Source organism: Anabas testudineus, chromosome 9 (genome assembly GCF_900324465.2).
Source record: "Anabas testudineus chromosome 9, fAnaTes1.2, whole genome shotgun sequence".
Classification (NCBI taxonomy): Eukaryota; Metazoa; Chordata; class Actinopteri; order Anabantiformes; family Anabantidae; genus Anabas; species Anabas testudineus.
This window is the reverse complement of record NC_046618.1, coordinates 5,792,446-5,815,107: the sequence shown is the minus strand read 5'-3', so window position 1 is coordinate 5,815,107 and position 22,662 is coordinate 5,792,446. Positions and strand designations below refer to the sequence as shown.

The window sequence follows — 22,662 nt, the reverse complement described above, 5'->3', positions numbered from 1 at the left end:
TTCATCAGCATTGCCTGGAGAGGCAAAACACCGCCAAAGCAAATTAGTAACATGAGGATGATACATTAAATTAAGGCCAGCAGTCAGTCACAATTACGATCTCTAGGAAAATGTGCAGCAGGCTGATTCTTGTGAGAGTACAAAGCAGCCACGGGGAATGGTTATGAGAGAGCGGTAAACAACTGTAAATCATACCAACAAATGAGGTCAATACAGGATCAAAGTCCTTAAACCCACAGTGATGGGACATACAACACAAATCTCCATTTGATAACAGCAAATCCGGAGCACTCTGTGAAAAGCTACATGTATCATTACTGGGATATTTAATTTCCTGTAGGACAGGCGTTGAAGGTGCTGTGCATCTTAATTGGGAACTGTCTCTGATGTGGCTCAATGCACCCCTGGGTCCCCTATCACTGACGCCAGTGGGTCCCAGTACAAGATCCTCATGTGACAGGAGTGTACACTGGGACATGGCTGTGCCTCGATAGCTGACAAAGCTGTGGAGCTGAGACAGATGTAAACAGAGTTTGACAGCTCCTGCCTGGCAGACTGACAACACGACTGTCAAAAGGAAATAAAGTTTTTATGGAGCCGGCACAGATTTTTAATCAGAAGGACTCCCAGCTTTAAAGATACAGCTGAACCCCTCCCTCGGACTGTTCATCCCTGGAGACTGAAAACAACAAACACTTGTAAATGTGGAAAACTTCTGCCTGATTTATCACATCGGCCACATTGTTGCCTGCGACATTAAAAACTAAAGGGACAGCTCAAATGGTTTGCTCAGGAGAGACGCTCAGCGGGCACCAGATGCTGGGATTGGTCGGACGCTCCACGTTGCACAAACCCAAACAGCAGCGTAACGCAGAGACGGCTGGAGGATGAAGCAGCCGGAGCATCCTCTCCATTCGCGCCAGGCGGTGGGAGAAAGGGATCAAAACACTAATCTGTGACGGGCGCATCATATAATGGTGATATATTAGACTGTCGGGGGAAACTGGGGTTGTGCACAGACCTGCTGACAGCGAGGCAGCGACGCAGCAGCGCCAGACATCACGGCGCTGTTTTCTACCCTCCGAGTCTGCTGAGAGAACAACTGGGGCTAATCATGGGTTTGTCCTTTTGATTTTATTGTCTGATGTGCACCTGCAGAAATCAAATCTAACATGGGTTCCAGACTGAGCAGGCAGAGCAGCCTGGACAATGAGAATTTCTCCAAAAAGCGACGCAAGCTCTTAGACAGTACTGGAGAGGGCGACAGGGGCAGTCGGGGTGGCGGGGATTTTCTGTTCGCACTGATGCTGAAATCAGACAAGCTGCCTGGGATGCTGCGGAAGACCAACCACAGCCCGTACGTGAGGCGAGTGGCGTGGATCAAAGAGATACAGAAGCTGCTCCGTGACCGCAGGATAGAGCAGGCGACCGACGTGCTCAAACTGCTGAGGAAGGTGAGTAGGAAGAGCTCTCAGCCTCACAGCCTCACAGCCACACAGCCTCACAGCCTCACAGCCACACAGCCTCACAGCCCGGCCTGTGCACGGTAAGGTCACAGCTGTTTACACACATGTGCGCAGCGGCTGGGACGCGTCTTTGATGCAGATGCGACCAAATCCCAACATATCTCACAGCAACATATGAGCTGCTCATGTGTGTGTGTGTGTGTGTGTGTGTGAATATGTTGTGATGTGATGTGTTCTCCCTTTGCACTGGTGCCTCGTTGCCATCCTGTAGGCTCTGGTCTGTACGATGACCTCTGACCCCTCCCACCTCTCTCTTCTCTCCGCCCCCCTTTAGGGTGACTCTGCATTCTTTGTTTTCCTGCTTTGACCACTTTGATTTTGGAAAGTAGGCCACTCACAGAGCAGTGTACCTGTGACACACTGCTAGAGTGGCAGACAGCATGTGACTCACCACAGTGTGCACGCTCACTGTGGGTAAACACACTCTGTGCTGACATTTGATTTAAGAGGACAGCTGGCACCAAATGAGAAATCGGTCAAATGCACGTGTCATTGCATTAGCCCTATTTCATTGTCTTTGGAAGAGTGACACATAAACAAAGCTGCATCCCAGCTCCACCTCCCTCACTACATCTGTCCTCGCATCCATCCACTGTGACCAGTCTCACCTCTCTTGAGGCAGTTCCAACTCTGTGTGTGTGTGTGTGGTGTGTGTGTGATAGCCTGTGCTCCAACAGTAACAATGTAAGCCCTGGAGTCTAATGTTCCACAATACAAAACATTATTTTTCTCCAAAAGGCATTAGTAACTCTTACTTTGAGATAGAAGGTCACAGAAATGAAACTCCGGGGCCTTAGTAGTGTCCTCGTTGTTAAACATTGTCTTGTTTTTGGTGATTTTCATAGATTACGTGTTTTTACTGTGACAGTTTCTCTTGATGCAGTTTTCCAATGGGACATAGTTACGAGTAGGTATTATAGTTGTGACCTAGATTTCATAACATAACTTCCAGCTCCTCTAGACTGATGTTGGATCTTAAGTAAGTGACAATTTTCAAAGCCCTTTCCTCTCCTGCTGTGGAATATGTAGCATTAAAACGCGTAAAGCAATACGTAGGTGTATTGAAGATTAGTGATCTCATTTGTTTGCTTGCCCTCGGGCCCTCCTCTGTCTTTTAGCTGTCGGCCAATCTGGCATTAATTACTCTGAAGCCTTGACACAAGAGAGTGGAACCTCCTTAATCAAGCCGAGGAGATAAACTGGCTAGCCCAGGCTCCATGACAGCCACATCACAGGGGACATGGGCTCGCTTCCACTAAATGAGTTCCACTTTTATTAAACAAGCCCAACTTTATCTTTACTTGCAGCATTGCAAGCCAGATATCTGAGCGAATCTGTTCTCTGAATTTAAAAGGAGTTCGCGGCACAGTTAATTGGTGTGTAACAGTGAGCTCGGCTCCCGATATGAAGAAGATCTGAGCGTTGCTGCAGATAGGGGAAAGATTCATGGCTTCACGCCGCGCTTACACATGACAATTGATAGTGTCTGAATTCAGACGGGAGATATTTTTATACCTGTTTCCTCAGAAGGCCATAAGCAGCTTCTCCCGTGCCTTGGGCTGAGTCTGTGTTTACTGTTGCCCTTGTTAAAAGGGGAGCCAGTAATGTGGAGCTGCCAGCCTCCCACTCAAACTGTCTATTACAATCAATGCCGATTGTGTTGGAGAGAATTAAGAAATATGTGCACGCACCAGTGTGTGCGTAGTGTTTGTCTGTGAGGCTTCCTTCTCTCATTAAAGTTGCATGGGCTGCATAAGTGCTTGTCATCACGGTTTGCCTCATTAGGACCTTGAGGATGGACGTGTTGATGAAGGCAGAATGTCCAGTTCAGTACACACAGCTGCACTGCTGACTGTTGCTTGTCCCATCACAGTCAGAAGGTCACCTGAAATCATCCTCTTTTTTTTTTTTTTTTTAGTTGGTTTGATTTGCCTTTACTGCAGATGCTTCTGGATTTGTCATATTTAGGAGTGATCCAGCAGGACAGCTGTCTGTTTTGACCGCTGTGGACATGTGTTTGTGTGCTGCACAAATTTGTAAATCACATTAACTCAAAATCATTCTTAAGGGCCACTGCTGTGTTTCTATGAGGTTAAATATGATAAACCAGGGAAAATACTTTAATTGAAGTGAGGGAGATACATAGAGATGACATGCAGCTTGGGGATTAAACTTATTTTTTTGTTTGTTTTCCTCTGAGGGTTTGGAGTGAGCATGGATGGGGCATGCGTAAATCTTAAAGTGGTAGAAAAATTACCATAAAATATATAAAACTGGATCCAAGGATCAGGCAGTGTCAGGAGTGGTCTTGTTTGTGCCAACAGTCTGTGCTGTGCCGTGTCCGGATATGCACTGTTGCTTTCTGCAGTGGAGGTGTGATAATATATGCCCAAATACAGCGTTCCCTGCGACTCCCCCTAGAATTCACTTTTCTACTGTAGATGAAAAAGCTCCTGTCTCTTTTATGAATATTTTAAAGCAAAATGCTTCTTTTATCCTTCCATTTCGAGTCACATTGCAGAGGCCAAATTCCAATCCCTAATGCTTTGTTTTTTAGTTTCTCGAGTCCAGAGTCACACTGTTTAGTCATAATTATATTTAGATGTTGTTTACAACTTCATCTTGCTGTGATTGTGATTCCTGTCTTTCTTTTTCTGTGTGTCTGTGTGTGTGTTTTGTTTTTGTTTTTTTGTAGGATCTGGGATTGGAAGGCACCTCACTCAACGACATCTTGTACAAAAACGCCGCTTTCCTCAATCTTGTGGACCCGATCTCACACGAGCTGCTGCTCAGCCTGGCTCGAGAGATGCAGTGTCCTAAGAAGGTGGGCTTTTGCTTCGTTCTCCTCTCCATAACAACCGTACACATACAGTAGTGTCCAGAAAAGTTATTATTGTTAGTATGCTGCAACAGAAAGCCTTCTCCTAAAACAATTCCCCTGATGGTTCCCTTTTGGTAAGTAATGAGATTTCAAGATCAGTGAAAATCCTCTCTGAGTCATTGACTTCCATTTCCACAGAGGTGGAACGAAATGCTGCAGACACATGTGTAGTTTTGATGAGCTGCTCGGTGCAGGTTGTTCTTTTGTTCTTGATCTTGAAATCTCATACCTGAAAACTCATAAAGCTGGAGTAAATGTCAGCAAAATTATTATGTAGGCAGCGTAGGCAAGCACCAGCAGCTACAACATGGTTAATGAAGCGAATTGACCGGCAGCTGTGTTGAAACTCGGCTCTCTCCTGTGTACTTCCTGTGTTTCCCTCCCTACGATGCACACTGCAAAATTGTGTTTTGTTCAGGATTAGCTCAAGGCATCATGAATAATAACATCCTTTTTTTATGTTCAGGTGAAAGGTGTTACAGTTAGAAGACGAGGGGGAACGGTTTTTAAGGATTTAAAGCCTATTTTGAATTATAAAGATTGTTTTTTCTTGCGTACACAAGTAGAGAATCTGTTACTGAAAGATGCTGCATCACTGCTGTTAGGTTCTTCGTTCCATGTGCCATTACAAATGCACTTTCTGCTCTGCTCAACAGGATGCAGACACCATAAAGTCTTCGGATAAGATTTGCAGACAGCTGATCTACCACCTGACCCCGCACTCAAAGTGGTTGCGGCAGAGCATGTCCAGACGGAAATCCCAGGCCTGGTAAGCCCTTCTGTCCAGACGTCCAGTCTGTAATAAATCTGCAGCTCTGCACAACAGAGAACAGGGCTGGGCTCCATGTCGAACTGTAGAGCTTTCCATCTTTGTAGCTGACATTGAACTAGGACAGAGCTGGCCACTGGCTGACCCGATGGGAAATCCATGGTAACCACAGTTGTCAATCATCCTTCTTTTTAAGTGCTCAGGTCTGTGCGGTTGATGTGTGTTGCTACTGGCCTTTCTCTCTTCAAAAGTGGCACAGCAACATATTTGTCCATCTGTTTGCTGAAGAGGAGCTGGGAGGGATATTTTAAAAATATAACTGTCCTCATTTTGATGAAAGAACGAGTAGCTTTTGATGTGCAGATGATGAATAGAGAATTAGCTTGTGTACAAATAGGTTTTTTGTGTGGTAATCCTATTCACAAACAGGCTATCATAATTCCTTTTCAGTTAATTGCTTATTATGCAGCTGGCTAGATGCTTCAAATAATGCATTCATTTGCTGGAGATGAAAATAATAGCAGATGAGGCCAGTTTAATGTGAGTCAGTCAGAGGTATCAACACACAGAATCGGAGGAAAAAGCGAAGAGGTATTCACAGGGATCTGGCAGAAGCAGACGCTGCCCTGTCGAGCTGCACAAGTGGAGCTTTGTTGTGCTCGTGGATGTTTAATTCAACCCAGAAGAAGAAAGACACAGGATTTAACTGACACTGACAACATCTCTGAAAAAGTGCAGATACACCGGATTGCTAAGTTCCCATTGCTAAAGGGGCTTTTTTATTTTTTTTACTTAGTCATATTGTTGGCTTCAAAAACCTGCAGAGAGAGAGAGATGGTCTGACAGTGGCTGAGACAGCAGGAGAAGCATGAATCATTAAAACAAAAATCCACCCTAAAACAGAATATTAATACAGCAGATGCTGCGAGCTCTGACAGCTTTGCATGCCGTCGTGTTCATGAACAAACACCTGTCAAAGCTGCAAAGAGATGAGATGCAGCCAGTCTGCTGCTGACTGTGAGAAGGAAACTCACCTCACAAACTCAATTTCTGAAAATACATTTTCTACCCTATCACTTTTTACAAAAGCAGCTATGTTATAATTTCAGAATCCATGGAGCGCAAAGTTGGTTCTCCATTTATTGTTACTAAAGAAAGCAGCTCGGCTCAGGTTGTAGCGCATTGTGTTGTATCGTGGTCCTGTGAGGTCGTGAAGGTTCAGATGCTGTTTGTGTCAAAGAAACACTTCAGGAAATGCACATATTCGCCTTTTTGTCAAATGTTAGATGAGATGAGAACATTGATACTGTGAACGTGTGCCCAGCAGACTGTTAGCTCAGCTTAGCATGGAGTCTTAAAACAGGTTAATTATAACATGTAGGTGCTTTAATAAAAAAAACTTCAGAAGAACCGGCACTTTTTCTATCTTAATATTTATACTGTAGCCGTGTCCTGCACACAGACAGTGTAGTGTAGACAGGGAATGCCTGGAAAATCTTTGAGATTGAAATACAGTTGGATTTTTACAGGTGTTATTATCCGCCCACTTGTTAATACAGAGACTGATGAGCCACACATGGAAATATAGCACGCTCTCTGCTTGCTCCGTGGTTTAGTGGAGAAGGACTAATCATACAATGTAAATGTATGCAAATGTAACCTACTCATTACTGTAGGTAGTGCATCTTTATTACATTTGTTGATTGCGACTATACAAGTTTTTATTGTTATTTTGTGCCTGCTTCACCTGGAAAGCTGCCCCAACAGTTCTCAAAGAGTTTTCACATATGCTGACTGAACTAAAGCACAGACATCAAACTGAAGCACAGATTTCCAGTGCTCTGATGTCCATTCCTGTGCATCAATTCCATTATCAAGGCGTCATTCTTAGTAACAGTTGAATTTGAGATGTGTTCCTGCTACCTGTTTATATAGGAAATGTATTTGTATGTATTTATGGACTTTAGATGAGTAGGTGGATTTTATTCAACTTTGGTCAAAGTCAAACCAGCTGTTTCCTCCATTCTCAATACACAGGCATGTAAGCCGTATTGATCTTCTCATCTAACTCTGCAAAAAGCAATCAAGCATCTTTCTCAAAATGTTGAATCAGCATAAGGGATTTAATTGTCCACATTAAAATAAGTATGTCACAAATCTCATTTCAGAGCGGATTACACCTCCCTTTAACTGCAGGCAAACTGAACTGATCTCATCTGTCCAAAAATGCAGCAGCAGTCTCTCCACTGGGAGGTTTCTCTGTACTCAGAGGAAACAGAAGCAGCTCAGTCCTTTTTAATGCCACCGGGTTGTTCATCCCTTCATTATCCAGCATTAGCACTGCACACCAGTCGCTCTAAATACTGTACACACATTTCTGACTGAAATGCCACACTGAATGAATGTCTAAATCTCACTAATCCTGTTAATCTATCTAACTAGTTTATTTGGGTTTAGCTAGAAAGGGTTTTTTTTTTTTTTTATTTAATTAAAACCTTGACAACAGGCTAGATGGAGGCAGTGACCGAGAAATGGTGCACAGGCGCTCCCTCCTTAAGGGGTAATTTCATGTGAGTGTAAAAATTGGCAACACTTTTGTGGTATTTTTTCGCTTCAATTTTCACATCACTTTGTTCCTGTTCCTTCAGCCTTACTTGACCTCATAATATTTTTTTTGTCACCTAAATAACCAAAACTACCAGTCAGATGGTGCTGCAGTGATCTTATCTTCATCGAACACTCTTTCATTTATTTAGCATGTTCTCAAAATGGGTAATATGTATTGTATTCACCTTTATTTCGTATGGTTCTAGTTTAAAGAGACATGTGTACGAATAGTAGAAAACCAAATGCAATGCTACAGTTTCAGAAAGTACTGTTTTCTTTATTATTTAAACTCACACTTCAGCTCATCTCAGTAAGCATGGGCTTACCCTCCAGATATGAATATTTATGCTAATAAATGATAAGAGTGATTAGATTTACACTGAATGAATTCAAATGCCGCCTCATTATATTAAATCACTGACACACAGAGAGAGCGATGAGCCACACATGCAAACAAGAGATGCACTCTGCTTCCTCAGTGTAAAAGAGGGAGTGCTTAATAGACAGATTGATTATACTAAGTAAATTTGAACAATGACTTAATTATGTAATGGATATTTACTAGATTACTTGATTGTGAATATAGTTCGATAAGCGCTATTACTAAATTATTAATGGCATGTGTGTTATTCCTGACTTCCATTAAGTGTTTGTGCAGGAAGGGATTATTTTCTCTGGTTGCTGCTTTGGACATCTACACGTGTTGAATGTGATTTGATTCAGTCTGGAATATCACACCTCTGCACCATTTTTTTTTACATCTATTTTAATTACTTACATATAAACTGCCACTTAAACAGAGCCTTGCTCTCTGCTTTGTCGAGGAGGTTAAGACAACAAAAAGCAGTCTTCTCAATGTTATCTGAGACACTCCTGTTTTCTAGTCAGACTAATCTCAAGGAAGGATGAAAGACTCAGACATCCATTTTTTGTACTTGCTGAGCTCAAAGGGATGAATCTGTCTGAAAAGGAGGGAGTTGTGTGATCAAAACCCATTCACACCTGCAGGGGAGCCTCTGCCAGGCTACAGCCATTAGGACTTTTGTGCCTCTGGTGAAGATGAGTTTTCTGTCATACAAAAGGCTGCCAGGGCCAGACAATAGAGAGGGGAAGGACTGTGCCTTTACAAGACTTTGATGAAGATAAAGCAGCCTTGACAAACGTCATTATCTCATAGATTCTGTACTCAAAAGCTGATTAAACTTCCTTTTAGCCTGGCTTCACCAGTGGGTTTTATGCTTCTTTTTTTGAGTTTTCGCAATTAATACAAATGTTTCTGCTCATCAAGTATCACCTGCCTTAAAGAACTGGTATATGCTGCAAAGAGCACATTCATTTTCAGTTTGACCAAAGAGAAAAAAGAAAAAACACTTCATAAAGCATCACAAGTGACAGGTGCTACTGTGCACTTCACAGTAAGTCAGTGGGAGCCGGAAGATGCTGTAATTCACTCTGACACTGAATCAGCGTTACAGGCCACTTCTGTAACAGCCCAAGTTAAACACACTGAATCCTGGGGGGAGGCAAATGGGCACTGGTCAATGGGACTGACTGGAAACAAAAGAGCAAGGGCCTGTGTAATACGCCAATAATTTCAACTGCAAAAAAAGTAAAGCAAAGAAACAGCTAATGCTGCAAAACAAAGTAAGAGCATATAATTCATGTTCGGATTCAAATCATTCTTCTATTACACATTAGCCTTTAAAAAGCCTTACAATAAGGGACTCTGAATCATATACAAAGATTCTGAACCCCAAAAAGATCAGGTGATACCTGAGCTACAGTCTTTCAGAGTTAGGTTGTCAGTATTTCTTATTTTTAAGCCATGCAGCTCCATTTAAATGATGCAAAACGACCTCAGAGACGTTCAAAACTGTTTTAAAAACCCCAAACCTTAAGAGATAGTCATATTGCCAAAAATAGACACAAATTGAAAGCCCACAATATGACAGCTTCATTTGTAGGTGCTTTGTGTCTTATTTAGACTAAGGGGTCTCACAGGTACTTGGAGAGATGGGGGACTTTTACCTATCTGTGACATGCACTCTGCTTGGAAGGGTGACAGCTGACAGCAGCATACAGAACAGACAGAGAGACTCACATACTCATTCAGATCAGATGCTCTATCAGTTTTTCCCATCCCTAATAAATTAATTATAAAAGAAATTAGTTTATTATTATGTTCTAGAAACAGACTTAAATATAAAGGGCCTTTAAGACATTATCCACAACTATCCACAATAATCCTCTCACATACACTGTGAGAGGTGTGTGATATTGTCCCTAAAGGTGCCTCTTATGCACATCTTCCGTCAGCAGATAATCACATATCATCTTCTAGCAACCAGGCACTTTTCCATAAGTCAAAAACATGTCAGAGGCCACTATGTGAAACCATATATGTATGTGAAACAACTGTGGTGTGCAAAACATGCAGTGATAGCATCTAGTACAATGGGAGTAATGAAAGTCACACTCACGCAGGAGGGGACACTATCCTGGATCACTCAGTCAAAATACTCAGTCACAGTGTTAGTTAAGTTAGCAGCAAGGCATCAACTTAGTGCAAGGACCAGTGCTGCTGCCAGATACTATAGCTGGTACAATAGCTGATAGTTCCCCCAGAGGAAAATAAGTTATAAACAACAATAAAGTTATAAACTAAAGTTACACAAAGATAATATTCTGTCCAATAATGATGACTCTGAAAGTCATCTTTACAATAACAGGTTGGCAGCTGTTCAGTAAAAACTGCACCTCAGCACTGTACAATAGAAACAATGAAGCAACTGCTGACAACTCACAAGAGTAGATTTTATGTTTTGTGCATTTAGTTTTGCTGCTTTGAGTAACTTGTTTTAAAATGTCCAAACATCAGTGGTGGGAGAAGGACTGAGATCTTCTACTTAAGTTAAAGTATTATTACTGCAGTGGAGGAGCCATAGGGGACGAAGGGGGGGGGAGCTGCCCCACACTTGCTTCCTCAGTCCCGATCAGACTCACGCCTGTTAAGTTCTTATTAAATGTAATTATAAAATGACAAGGTTGTGAACAAGCTGTTTACATCACTGAAACAAACAAGAGAGAAAGAGAAAGTCAGTAATTATATTGTTACAAATTACCACAATACAGTATTTAAGTACATGTAGGAAGTGGCCAAAGCATTAATCTGCATTGAGCAGGGTAAAAAGCTAATGCTCACAATAACAAACAATTCAAATCACTCTCTGTTTTGGATCATTAATTAATGATATCACCTCACATTTACATCATACATTAATTTAGATGCTACTGCAGGAATCTGTTTATGTAGGAAAGAGCATATCCAGTCCCCCTTCGCGAGAGCACAAAACTATAATGTGAAAATGTTTTTAGGGAACTGGTGAACAGATGCAGTCATGCACATGTTGCTGCATCATTTATCAGTTAACTGGACAAACCACAGTCACATCCCTGATACTAACACACAGTTTTTATGTCTTGTGTGACTAAATTGTTTGTACTCTATATGTTTGAATGTTGGTTTATCAATAGGTATTATTGTTTTCTTTACTACACTCTTTGCTACATTGCCACAGAGGCTGTGCCAAAGCTTTTCTGTGGAAACAAATGTGGTACCACATTAGGATCAGGATTAGCATCAGAATTTGAAACGGAGGGTTTTTATTCCTCTCTAGGCATGAAAAAAACAATGCAATTTTATTTTTTTATGAACCTATTTTTCATGGAGTTACAAAAAAAGAAATAGCTGTCCACTGTAGTGACCACTATGCATGAAAGGGTTCATGTGTAAAGTTACTGTGTCTCACCATTTTTTAACTGATGATCCTCTGAGTTTTAATTACATAAAGTCAGTCATAAAGTCAAAATATATTAACACATTTTGGACATTGTTCAATTGGTGCATAAGCATATGCGTATGTTTTGTACCCCTATTGAGTGCGCTACAGATAATCATGCGTGAAAGATAATATTTAAATCAAAATTGCTGTAGTTTGTGAGAACTGTGTAAGAATTTCCCTGTTTAGCAATGTAAAACTATCCTGGTGTTTCATGGCCTATATTTCACTGGAATCTGGCACCAGGTTTTACAAACATCTTGCTAGCTATCTGACTAAAAAATAAAAATATAGAAGCCAGGCATCTTCTGTTCCAGTCTAATCTTTTTCTAAAATGCATCATCTTTTAAGCAGTAACCCATTCTGGTTCTGTGCTATAAGGAGTACTATGCTCCAAGCCCTCAGAGCTTTAAGCTCAAGCTGCTGGCTCGCTCTGATGTTTTGGCACTTCTGTTTACACTAGTAAATCCCCATGCTGGAGTCTCTGTGTCAGCCTTCCGCTCCAAGCCGGCCCAGATACCCCCTCTTTTATACAACACAGGAAACACAACATAAAACCAGTGCCTTGTTGCCAAGTCATAGATCGCAGAATCATTCACAGAACCATTCACCTTTAAAAGCTTAAATAGATGTGTGATTTAATGTCAAAGAACTATCAAAGTAATCTCACTGTCTCACTTTATCTTCATGTTCTCCAACAGCCTCAAGACAACCCTACAGAAAAAGCTGTCCAGTGACACTGTGGATTTGTCTGGCATCCCTCTGTCCACACGTGATGTGCGTCAAGTCGCTTTCTACCTCCAAAACAACAGGGACAGTGTAGTAGCTGTTGACATCAGCTTCACCGAACTCCAGGATGAGAACCTGAGGTTTCTCCTGCCTCTTCTCGCCTCATTGCCCAAACTCAGCACCCTGGCTCTGAACGGTAACCGCCTCACTCTGGCTATCCTCAAAGACCTTACCGAGATGCTCAAAGACCCCAAGAAGTTCTCCAGCCTGGCCTGGATCGACCTGGGCAACAACGTGGATATTTTCACCATGCCTCAGCCACTACTAGTGGCGTTGCGCCGTCGCTGTAGCCTGAAGAGCAGTCTACCAACCATCTACGAGTACACAGAGGGTCAGCCCTACAGCTACCACCTGGAAACTTCCATAGAGGAGCCCAGCCACTACGAGGAAGAAGAGGAGGAGGAGGAAGAGGCAGAAGATGACGAGGATGACGTGGGGAACAAATTTGAGCTCGAACCGTGGGGTTTAGGGGAGAAGCAGCTCTCCAAAGACTTCACCCTTCACTACTGTGAGAGGTGATGTGGTGTTTTCTCTCTGAGGCTCTTTGAACTGTGGTTGAAAAGTCGTCCCACAGCACTCCGTTACTTCCTCCGCCCTCTCGCCCTCACACCACGAGCCCAGTCACCCCTCCAAGGCACGAGGGAGACCAGTGCCCACAACGTGAACTTCTCGTCCTGACACAGCTACCAAGCTATTCCTAACCATCTCTAAGTTAACCCACGCAATATAGTGGCAGTCACATCGGCGGACTTACTGTGTTGGTGGATGGTGCTCTTCGGAACAAGGTGCGGTTTCATTGGAGGGGGGCTGGAAGAGTTAACAAACCAGTGCTCTCTCTCTGTCTCTCTCTCTTCCTCTCTATCTCTCTGTGTGTGTGATAGTGGCAGCTGAAGAGCCAATCCCAAGGAGATTTAGATCAGTTGGCTGGATGGAGGAGCAGCATCCCGGCGGTAGCTGAAGTGGAACTCGAGTTAGTTTAGAAAAAGTGGGTCCCTCTGGGTTCTCTACCAGGACTGAGACTATCTCTGGCAGGCAGGGCCTAGCTCCACATTGTGTGTTCTCTGTTAATCTCTCAACAAAAGCTATGACACAAGTTCAACAGACTATACAGCCGACGACCCGTCACGTGACGCCGGCAAAACTGCTAGGTCAAGACTTTTTGCATTTTTCCCCCCCTTTCCAAATGTCTACTTGTGAATACCCACGCAGCTCGTGTGTAGATGTAAATGAGGACACAAAACATGGCTCTGTTGTGTATCCACAGGCTATTTTGGTGCACGGTTGGTGAACAAAGCAATCTTAGAAGACAACAGGTAGGACTCAACAATGGAAAGCTGTCATTGATTGATTTTGTACCTGGCTGATAAATGCTGATATTCACCTCTTTGTAATCATTGTTGTGCTGTTGTAGTCATCGCCACAGTTTCAGTTATTACACTGTAGGTAACTATTAATATGGACCACTAAGCCTGAGCTGTGCCCAAACTGCCCTTTCCACTGCCATTTTCTCTACAGATACATGTTGTCATTTCCATTTACTGAAAATCTCTGGCCCTGTGTTTGTCATGAGACACAACCATGACTGTTATCTATTGGTTTATAGCCTTTCTCCAGTAGCACATAAATAAATTAGACTGACCGAAACACTGCAATGCACTTTAAGGCGCCATTCTTTTTGCATTTCGGTTTCTCCATAGCATATATTGTGTGTACACTGTTCATAAGTTGAAACATTTATAAAGCCGAAGCTGAAAGCAGCCATACCTCCTTAAGGTGAAATGGTGACCAAATTGCTCACGATTGTTAGAGAGATCATTAAAATCATGTTATATATAATAAATGTTTAAATGTGTGTTATATGTGTTTGCAAGAGTAAACTGTCTAATTGCTGTAATTATTTGTGTTATTGCTTTTGTGTTTGGTCTTTTGTCTGACTCTGTAATTCTAACTAATAATGACTATGAAACAGAGCAGTGACCTCCTGCTGTAAACTGCTACAATAAACAGCTGATGGGATTATACTACAAAGCAGAAACTAGTTCACTCGATGTGTTTTGCGATCAGAGCAGACATCTATGTCCAGTTAATCTGAGTGATAGCGAGTACCGTCCACTGGGTTTGTAGTTTATGTTTTGTGTGTCAATGTCAACCTCTTTGTGGCTTGTGTGTATTTGTCTCATGCCGAACACTGACTGCCAATAAAAGAATCAATCCAAACTGAGAAGTGATGCCTGGATTTGTTTGTTATTTTTATTTATTTTTTTTTTTTGTGAAGATCTCCAGAATAAAAAGAGTACTGTTGAACTATTGCCCCATCTGGGCCACAAGCAGAACCTGCAGCTGCGAAAAGAAACAGAGGATTTATTTCTACAGATTAGTCTGCAAATGGGGCAACATAAGAAAAAAAAAGCAGCTCAGGCTGGGCTGTTTGGAATTGGTTGTTTTAGCGCACTAATTGTTTCTGAGCCAGCAGATCATCTGTGCTGCTGGGTACTGTCAGGGAAACGCCTGTACTGCTGCCGTTTGCCAGGGTGGTCATCGCATGAGGCCCTACCCATGATCCCCTCCTGGCAACCTTTTGTTCCCGCTGCCAGACATGGTAATGTGGCATTTGCAACAGGTGGCTCCTATAAGGTCAGGGCACAGTGTGACTGTCACACCCCCCAAGGTCTAAATATCACGTGACAGGGCAACGGAGGCCAACCTAGAAATCACCAGGAAGTTATTATGTAACCTTTTCCTTTCAGGATTCATTTATATCTGCTGAACCTGAAGTGAACTAACAACTAAAATTTTCCATTTACTGGGTCAACTGAGAGTATATCTTATGTAGATGCTTGAACAGATGCAGGCATTGTGTCGTATTTGTTGAAAAACTTTTTATCAGGAAAATGCTCTCCTGCGTGTTATGACTCGCTTTTTGATCTGATTATCCTGCTCCAGCTGCTGCATGTTCACGCACAAAAAGGAAAAAGTGTTTATGAAAAACAGTAAAGACAAGTCACGTAGATTGTTGAGAATACATTACTGCACAGCGGATTGGATTTACAGAGTAGATTTCAATCGATCCAGGGTTAAGGCACTGGCCGACTATATTTATTTATTTATGTAGATTTCTTTTTTCTTTTCATTTAGAATATATAACGTGCATTTGTAGCCATTTATGAAGATAACTCTTCTCTTCTTCCTCTGCTAAAAGCCTTTACAGTGAAATCCAATTATCTTTATGTTGTAAATACAATTTAAGAATGGTATGGGTTTGGACATCCATGTGTTTTAATAACATTTATTCAAGTAATATTTCACATTTCATATAGTATTCATTATAGTATGTCAACATATTTCATTTGGACACTGAAAATCATACCCAGTATATTAGATAAACACCTTACATGGTAAAGGTGACTCTCTGTATTCCTCAGATATTAACAGCTCTGTCCAGAGACCAAGTGTTTGATTGCTGCATGTATCTGTGAATGTTTCAAGAAGTATTCAGTGTTTTATGATTGTCCAGTAGGACAAGTAACAACCTTTGCTGCTTTTGTAGCAGCAGGAAGGTCTCAGTAACCGTTAGGCCATCATGTATACCCACGTCACCGACTATTGGTCTCAATAACCAGCTGCTTCACCCTGTTTCCTGGCATCAGACACGGCACAGATACAGCCGTCCTCCTTCTTAACGGCGTTGACCACGTTGTAGAAATTTTTGCCATTTCCATGTTTGTGCCCCAATGCTTTAAGAGCCTCTATTACATTCTGAAGTAAAAAGACGAATGGACACTCAGATGAACCACACAAACAAAAAAAAAACATGATGTTTTGCTTGACTAACTATGTTTTCTGAATGTGTTACCTTATCAAAGTTGGGTTCAAACTTCAGTGCACTTTGAGAGTCAACAAAAACGACTGGCGCAGCAATCGCCTCCTTCAGGCTCTTTCCAAACCACAGGTGGTTCATGAGTGTCTAGAAGAGACAAACAGAGCAATAATAGGAAAGTGATGATTACAGAAAGGATTACGGGCACCGAAGACAAACACAACAGTGACGGGCATTAGACCGGGGCAATTTATCTTAATGGCCCTTAGTGCGATTGCCACGGACGCGTACCGAAGTGATCCCAGTCGTGATCATACTCCCACCAGACGCTCCAATCACCAGCATCTTTGACGGAGACTTCAGCACAGCGGGGGCCATGGAGGAGGGAGGTTGCTCCCCTGCAAACATAACAAAAGCCTTGGCTGACAGGACAGATGGGTACAATTCAGACTTATCAATGCAAGAAGAACAAGAAGAAAATGATTTGAGTGCCAGGAATCACAAGCATGCATCAGAGGGTGAAGGGCATTTATTAAGTCCTGACACGTGCTTTTGTTCAAAGTAAGCTTAACCTTGTCTTTGGCTGAGATTAGCTGACTTCCTCATTGTTACAGATCCTACCCCTTATACTTCATTTTGACAGTAATTGGACTTGAACATTTTATGAAGGTTACAAAATATAGAACTCGCTACAAAGCTTTGCTACCAAAAAATGGAAATGTTTCATATTGAACTTGCTATTCATAAAGTATGTTATCCTACATTCAGATTATACTAGTAAAGAATAGTTTGAATAACTTATAAAACTCCAATAACAAACATCCAAATAGAATTGTTTTGGATTTCAACATAATGCATAAACACTACATTTAACAATAATAATACAATCAATCCATATTTTGCAGCTAGGGAGCTAGAGAACCAAAGGGACTGCATCAGCTCTAACAGTATGAAGGGCGACATCTTTGATACAGGTTAAAACAAAGATTAAAATAAGGCTTAGAGAAGCTGTATACAAGTTATGAAATATTAAGTTGGTTTAAATTAACTGTCTCATAAAGTAACTAGTGTCTAAAGTCTCTGACACCATGAAAAATCCATACTGTCAATTGGTCTATTCCCTCCTGCATCTCCTCCTCCTCCAATCCTGGTTAAACTAGGAACAGTATTTTTTCTAAGAATATGAAAACCAATACCTGCATTACTTGTTTTTGTCAAGTGTTAAATGAAAGCAGGAAATCCTGCAGCTCAGTTACCAGAAAATATGTTTTCGACTCTACCGCAGAAGTCATACAGCTGGTCATTGAGGATGACTCCGGTGCTCGGAGACAACAGCTTGGAGCCAAATCTGTGAAGAAAAAACAGTGCGTTAGATCGGTATTTGATTGAGTGACATTCTGACAGTCTGTTAAATCTTCTGTATCCTCCACTTTGAAACCGACAGTAATATTTGGTTGATGATTTCTCACGGTGAGGCAACACTCTTCAGAGACTGACATGTGGTTGATGGTGCTGGTGACAGACACGGCAGATCCATCCTCAGCCAGCACAGACACATGCGAGGTGCCCATGGTGTCCAGATACGGGGTGATGTTGTAATACTGGGGATCATGAGTCCTGTCGCTGCTGATCAAGCTCCGTATGTGTTCGGCAAAGCTGTCCTCTATGAATTTCTTTGCCATCTGTGAAAAGTGCAGTGAATTAATAAAAAAAGACATTACATCACTAAAACACAAATTTGAAATGTTGCTTCAAGATCATATTTCAGTTTCCTATTTTTCGTACTACGTCTACATCTTTGTCCTAAACTCTCATTTGTGTCTTTCTTTTTTTAGAATAACCAGACACATATGGAAATGAAGGAACAATCGGTGTGAAAAGTTCACCTAGATAGATCTAGATGTAGAATATATCGATGGCTAGAAACGTCTATCTGTATGCCTCTGTATGTACCTGGTCTAACCTGTAACATAATTCAAAGTTGCTTGTACTCAACAGGCTCAACAGGTTTCAACTCCTGTGCCTCCCCCCACTTCACCCGACCTAATGCATTGTACACATGGTGCCTGCGTCAACATAACATCACAAGAACGTGTGCCAGCCAAGTGTGGCAGCTCATTTTATTCATGAGCACTGTTGACACTGACTGACAGTGAGATGAAAGTCAGTTAACTCAGTGTAACGTGGGTGAAAAACCTGTATTTCACTGGGTCTGATTGGCTGAACACAGACTAGTTAGGAGACTGTTTTACTAATGGTGGAAAGTAATAAAGTACTTTTACTCATGTAGTAATACTCTACTACATTTCAGATGAAGATATTGTAATTTTTACTCTACTGAGTGCTCGATACCTTGCAGATTTTTCACATAAAACATATGATGAATAAAACTAATCTAATGTATTTTTATAGATTATAATATCCTAAAAGCTAGTTACAATCAGTTTCACCAATAGAGCTATTCTGCAAAATAGTATTTAAACATTGAAAGCTTTATCTGAGTGTTTGTGCACTGTGAAATCTCTACTCAAATAAGGACTCTACATGTTGTTTCCACCACTGTAATAATAATAATAACTAAACCTTTGACACTGACATATTCAGTAATATTGTGATTGTGTAAATGTATGTACTTCTCAGGGGCCTCCTGTTGAAACGTACTTTTTCAGAGCCAAACTCTGGATCCCGTATGTGTTTCTTTAATCCATTGGCAAACTTAAAAGCTTCAATATAGCGATGATAAGCCAGAGTCTTCTGTTCATCTGTCAAAGATGCTGAGTTCAAGTGATATCCTGTAAACACAAACATTTGTTCAGTCTTTTTTCTTTTCAATTCCTATTTTATTCTGCTTCTGAAGCTCCATCTTGTCCCTGTCCTAGCATGAAACACAGACACTCTCAGTCACTCCACCTGACCAGCATGTGTTTGGATTTGGCTTCAGTATTCACAAATATGACTCATACAGTCTGTAACACAACCACCAGATAGGAATTTACTGTTTAACACATGGAAATAGCAATATGGCAAACACATCCTGTGATTTGAGAGTGTAGATGAGTAGCTCTGCGCTCTGTGTACAGCACAAACCTTCCATGATGTTAAGGATGAGACTGAGGATGATGCCTCCTGCAGGGGGTGGGGGTATGTACATCTGGTACTCTCCCAAAGGAACAGCCCACGCATCAGTCACTGTAACTCTATATGATGCCAAGTCCTGCATCGTGAGTGTTCCTCCTGAGCGAAAACATTTGAACAAATAGTTCTGCTAAGCCAAACAGAACATAATCAAGCCTTTTAATGGATACAGGCAGCTCACTGGACTCTGTGAGTGATGGCCGCAGTGCTTTACAGACCCAATTGATTTGTTCATTTGTAACTGGATTATTGTGCCAAGCAGAGACAGAAAATGGCTGGAAAAGAGAACGTGATGGGACCCATCTGACAATACCTGCCTCCTGTATGTCACGGACTAAATTCTCTGCAATTGTCCCAGTGTAGAAGGCGTCGGCGCCGTGATTTGCAATCATCTCAAGTGTATCAGCCAGTTTCTCAAACTTTACTATGTCACCTGTCTTCAGCAGGTTTCCATTTTTATCTGTATATAACTTCCTGAAAGACAAACACGATGAGAGAAAGCAAGCACACAATAGATGACATTTTATCTTGTTTTGCTTGTCAGTGTTGTCTTTGGGTAATGTATCTAGGGGTGCCTCTTGTACCGTAGTGACTGGGTGTTGTTTGTATCAATGAACGAGATGTATCGACCTTGGACTTGAGGCAAAGGGAACCCTTCTCTCGCCATCTGGATGGTCGGCTGGAAGAGGGTGGCCCACGGCAACTTCCCATAAAGTCTGTGTGCCTGTTCATAACCTCGAATTTCCCCTGGGACTCCAATCCACTGGCTACCTGAATGAAAAGACGAATTAATAGATCAGTGGTGGAGGATTATATTTAATCTTTTATTGTAAGGTATTAAACCAAACTGTACATAAAGTAGTAAATATTACCTCTACCTCAGCAGCTTTTTTGTACATTAATGCATCAATAACTTCTTTTACATAGCTTCTTTTAAATCCCCTCTGGGAGCATATTGCATTATTAAGTTGTTTGGTTTGTCTGGATGTGGGAATTTAAGTGTGTACACAGGATGGTTTATATAAGAAGTTCACTTGTCATGTTTCCAATGAGCTTTGTTTACTTTACTGCTAATAATATACTATAGAAACTCGGCTTACTTGTACAAGTACATACTGCAGCAGGGTTAATAGCTATAAGGACTGCTGTGTGTGGTCTCAGCTCAGAGCTTACAGTTAGTTCCTGTGTTGCATGTAAATAAAGCATGACATAGAATCTCTCTTGGAGTTTTGCATTCGAAGACAGAACAACTTTGTACATTCAGCTGAAAGTTTTCCAAAACTGAACCATAATAAAATAACCAGCGCTGGAGGAAGTATTCAGATCTTTTACATAAGTAAATAATACTATAATACCACACTGTGAAAGTCTGCATTTCAAAGTGATTATAGTGCCGGTAACAGTATGTAAGAATAATCAAGAAAATGTAGTTAAAGTATTCAAAGTAAACACACTAAGGGTTACTGTTGGTGAAAACACAGTGAAACCTTCCCAGTGCAAACTGAAATTATTTTTAACAATTTAACGATTGATGAAAAAAGTAATAAACCTTCATGTTCAAGAAGCTGAAACTTTGAAATAGTCTATTCGTATTTTTCATTAAACAAATGTTGTAAAAATCAAAGTAGTTTTTTTTTTTAAGTTATTTTCTTTAAAGACTGGAAAATACCAGTCACTTCAGTCCTACTTAGTGTTGACTATATTGACAAGGACGTATTGTTTAATAACCTTTGACCTCACTTATGAGAAAAGATTTTAAGTTGTAAAGTAACTAGTTATTAAATGTGGGGAAAGTGTAAGTAGGAAGTGGCATGATATAATTACTCAGGTATAATATGAGCTTCAATACCTCAAATTATTATATAAGTATAGAAGTTGTACTTAATTCGTTTAAATGTACTTGGTCACGTTCAACCACTGCAAATTTCTCAGTATAGAAGGAAGTAGGAACTTATCACTTCTTGACAAGTAACACAAAAGACAGAGCAGGAAAAACAGGAAGGCTTCATACAACAACAATCAGGAAACAATTGCTACTGAATCTTTTGAGTAATCTGATCTTTCAGAGCAGTACCTGGAATCACTCTGAAGGTGCTGGGACAAGACTTCAGCAGGTCAGAGTTAAACTTCCTGGGCACCGTCTCTCTGGAGTTAATGATTTTCACGTTCCCTTTGAGAAGAGGACATGTTATCAGTTAACTTTGTCTCCTCAGCGGGACAGGGGTTAGCTCTGCTGTAGCAAAAGCGAAATGACTTAATATTACCAGAGCTGTCCATCACTGTGAACATGGCCCCCCCGCCAATGCCCATGCTCTGTGGGTTAATGACGGAGGTGCACAGCAGCGCAGCAATGGCGCCATCTACCGCTGAGCCCCCTCTTTGAAGGATGTCCCTGAAAGAGTTCAAGCACGTCACCACACACGGCAATCTAAGTTATTTCAGCTATAATAATGTGTACAGCGCCTAATGTTATGTATCATGTGTCCGTTCCCTTCTGTTGAATTTGGTTCCACGAAGGGAATCAGAAGGGAGTCTTTATACATTAGCCTATGATGTGTTTTCGTTTGGTAAGTGTAAAGACAGAATCACCACAGTATTGCAATAACAAACACAGAAATAAATACAATTTAAACATGTATTTAAGGGTTTCAGGGTGAGGTTGAGCCCAAAAACGGTTTAAGCGCAACCGTTTGCCTATGAAAGAGAGCGCCTGTATCTGTGCGTAATGTGTGCGTAATTCCTGACCACACTGTGGACATTTGTCCAGGACAAATAAAAATGTTTATGTATCCTTAAGAAAAAAGACAAATACCACTCACCGTGCAACCTCTGAACATTTCCCAGAGTCTGCCGCCACTGCAGCATGTAAGAAAGTACCAGCTGGACACTTGCGCCTGGCAAAAACAGCAATACACACAATCACAGCAACCACGAGGAGCAGAGTCAGGGCGCAACAAGTGTACACCCTCGCCTTTGACCTCGCCATAGCTGATCACAGAGGGAGAGGGTTAGAGATGCTGCGTATGTCACTTTCACTTCCTCAGAATTATTACAACTTCACTGCTTCACTCGCCGCCAGGCCGGGAGCCCCATCAGGAGGGGCGTGCGAGAGAGTGGCTCCACCTCCTCCACTACTTCCAGTAGTGTTAGAGAAAGAAAGTTGTACAGTGAGCCACGCATGAACGGGTTTCACTTCAAAACATACCCAAGGTGCAAACACACCACACTGAACAAGAAATGTGATACATGGATAACATCAGAGTTTGGAACCAGCACTGGAGCATTGTGTTATGTCTTTG

The 22,662-nt window shown here is 41.6% G+C and overlaps 2 protein-coding genes across 2 annotated transcripts; one reads left to right on the top strand and one right to left on the bottom strand.

The window, feature by feature from the left end:
* Positions 1–37: 37 nt before the first annotated feature.
* On the top strand, positions 38–14,615 carry lrrc75ba (leucine rich repeat containing 75Ba). Its single transcript, XM_026342408.1, has 4 exons — positions 38–1,454; positions 4,222–4,350; positions 5,064–5,176; positions 12,324–14,615. Exons 1-4 carry the CDS (start codon positions 1,173–1,175, stop codon positions 12,928–12,930), a joined length of 1,131 nt encoding a protein of 376 aa, XP_026198193.1. The 5' UTR covers positions 38–1,172; the 3' UTR covers positions 12,931–14,615.
* Positions 14,616–15,681: 1,066 nt separating this feature from the next.
* Positions 15,682–22,349, bottom strand: ggt5a (gamma-glutamyltransferase 5a). Its single transcript, XM_026344159.1, has 12 exons — positions 22,183–22,349; positions 21,628–21,755; positions 21,438–21,533; positions 19,948–20,134; positions 19,677–19,837; positions 19,316–19,462; positions 18,890–19,020; positions 17,726–17,910; positions 17,485–17,576; positions 16,520–16,626; positions 16,265–16,375; positions 15,682–16,167 (listed from the first exon to the last, which is right to left on the bottom strand). The coding sequence occupies exons 1-12, from the start codon at positions 22,347–22,349 to the stop codon at positions 16,021–16,023; spliced, it is 1,659 nt and encodes a 552-aa protein (XP_026199944.1). The 3' UTR covers positions 15,682–16,020.
* Between the last annotated feature and the right edge of the window lie 313 nt (positions 22,350–22,662).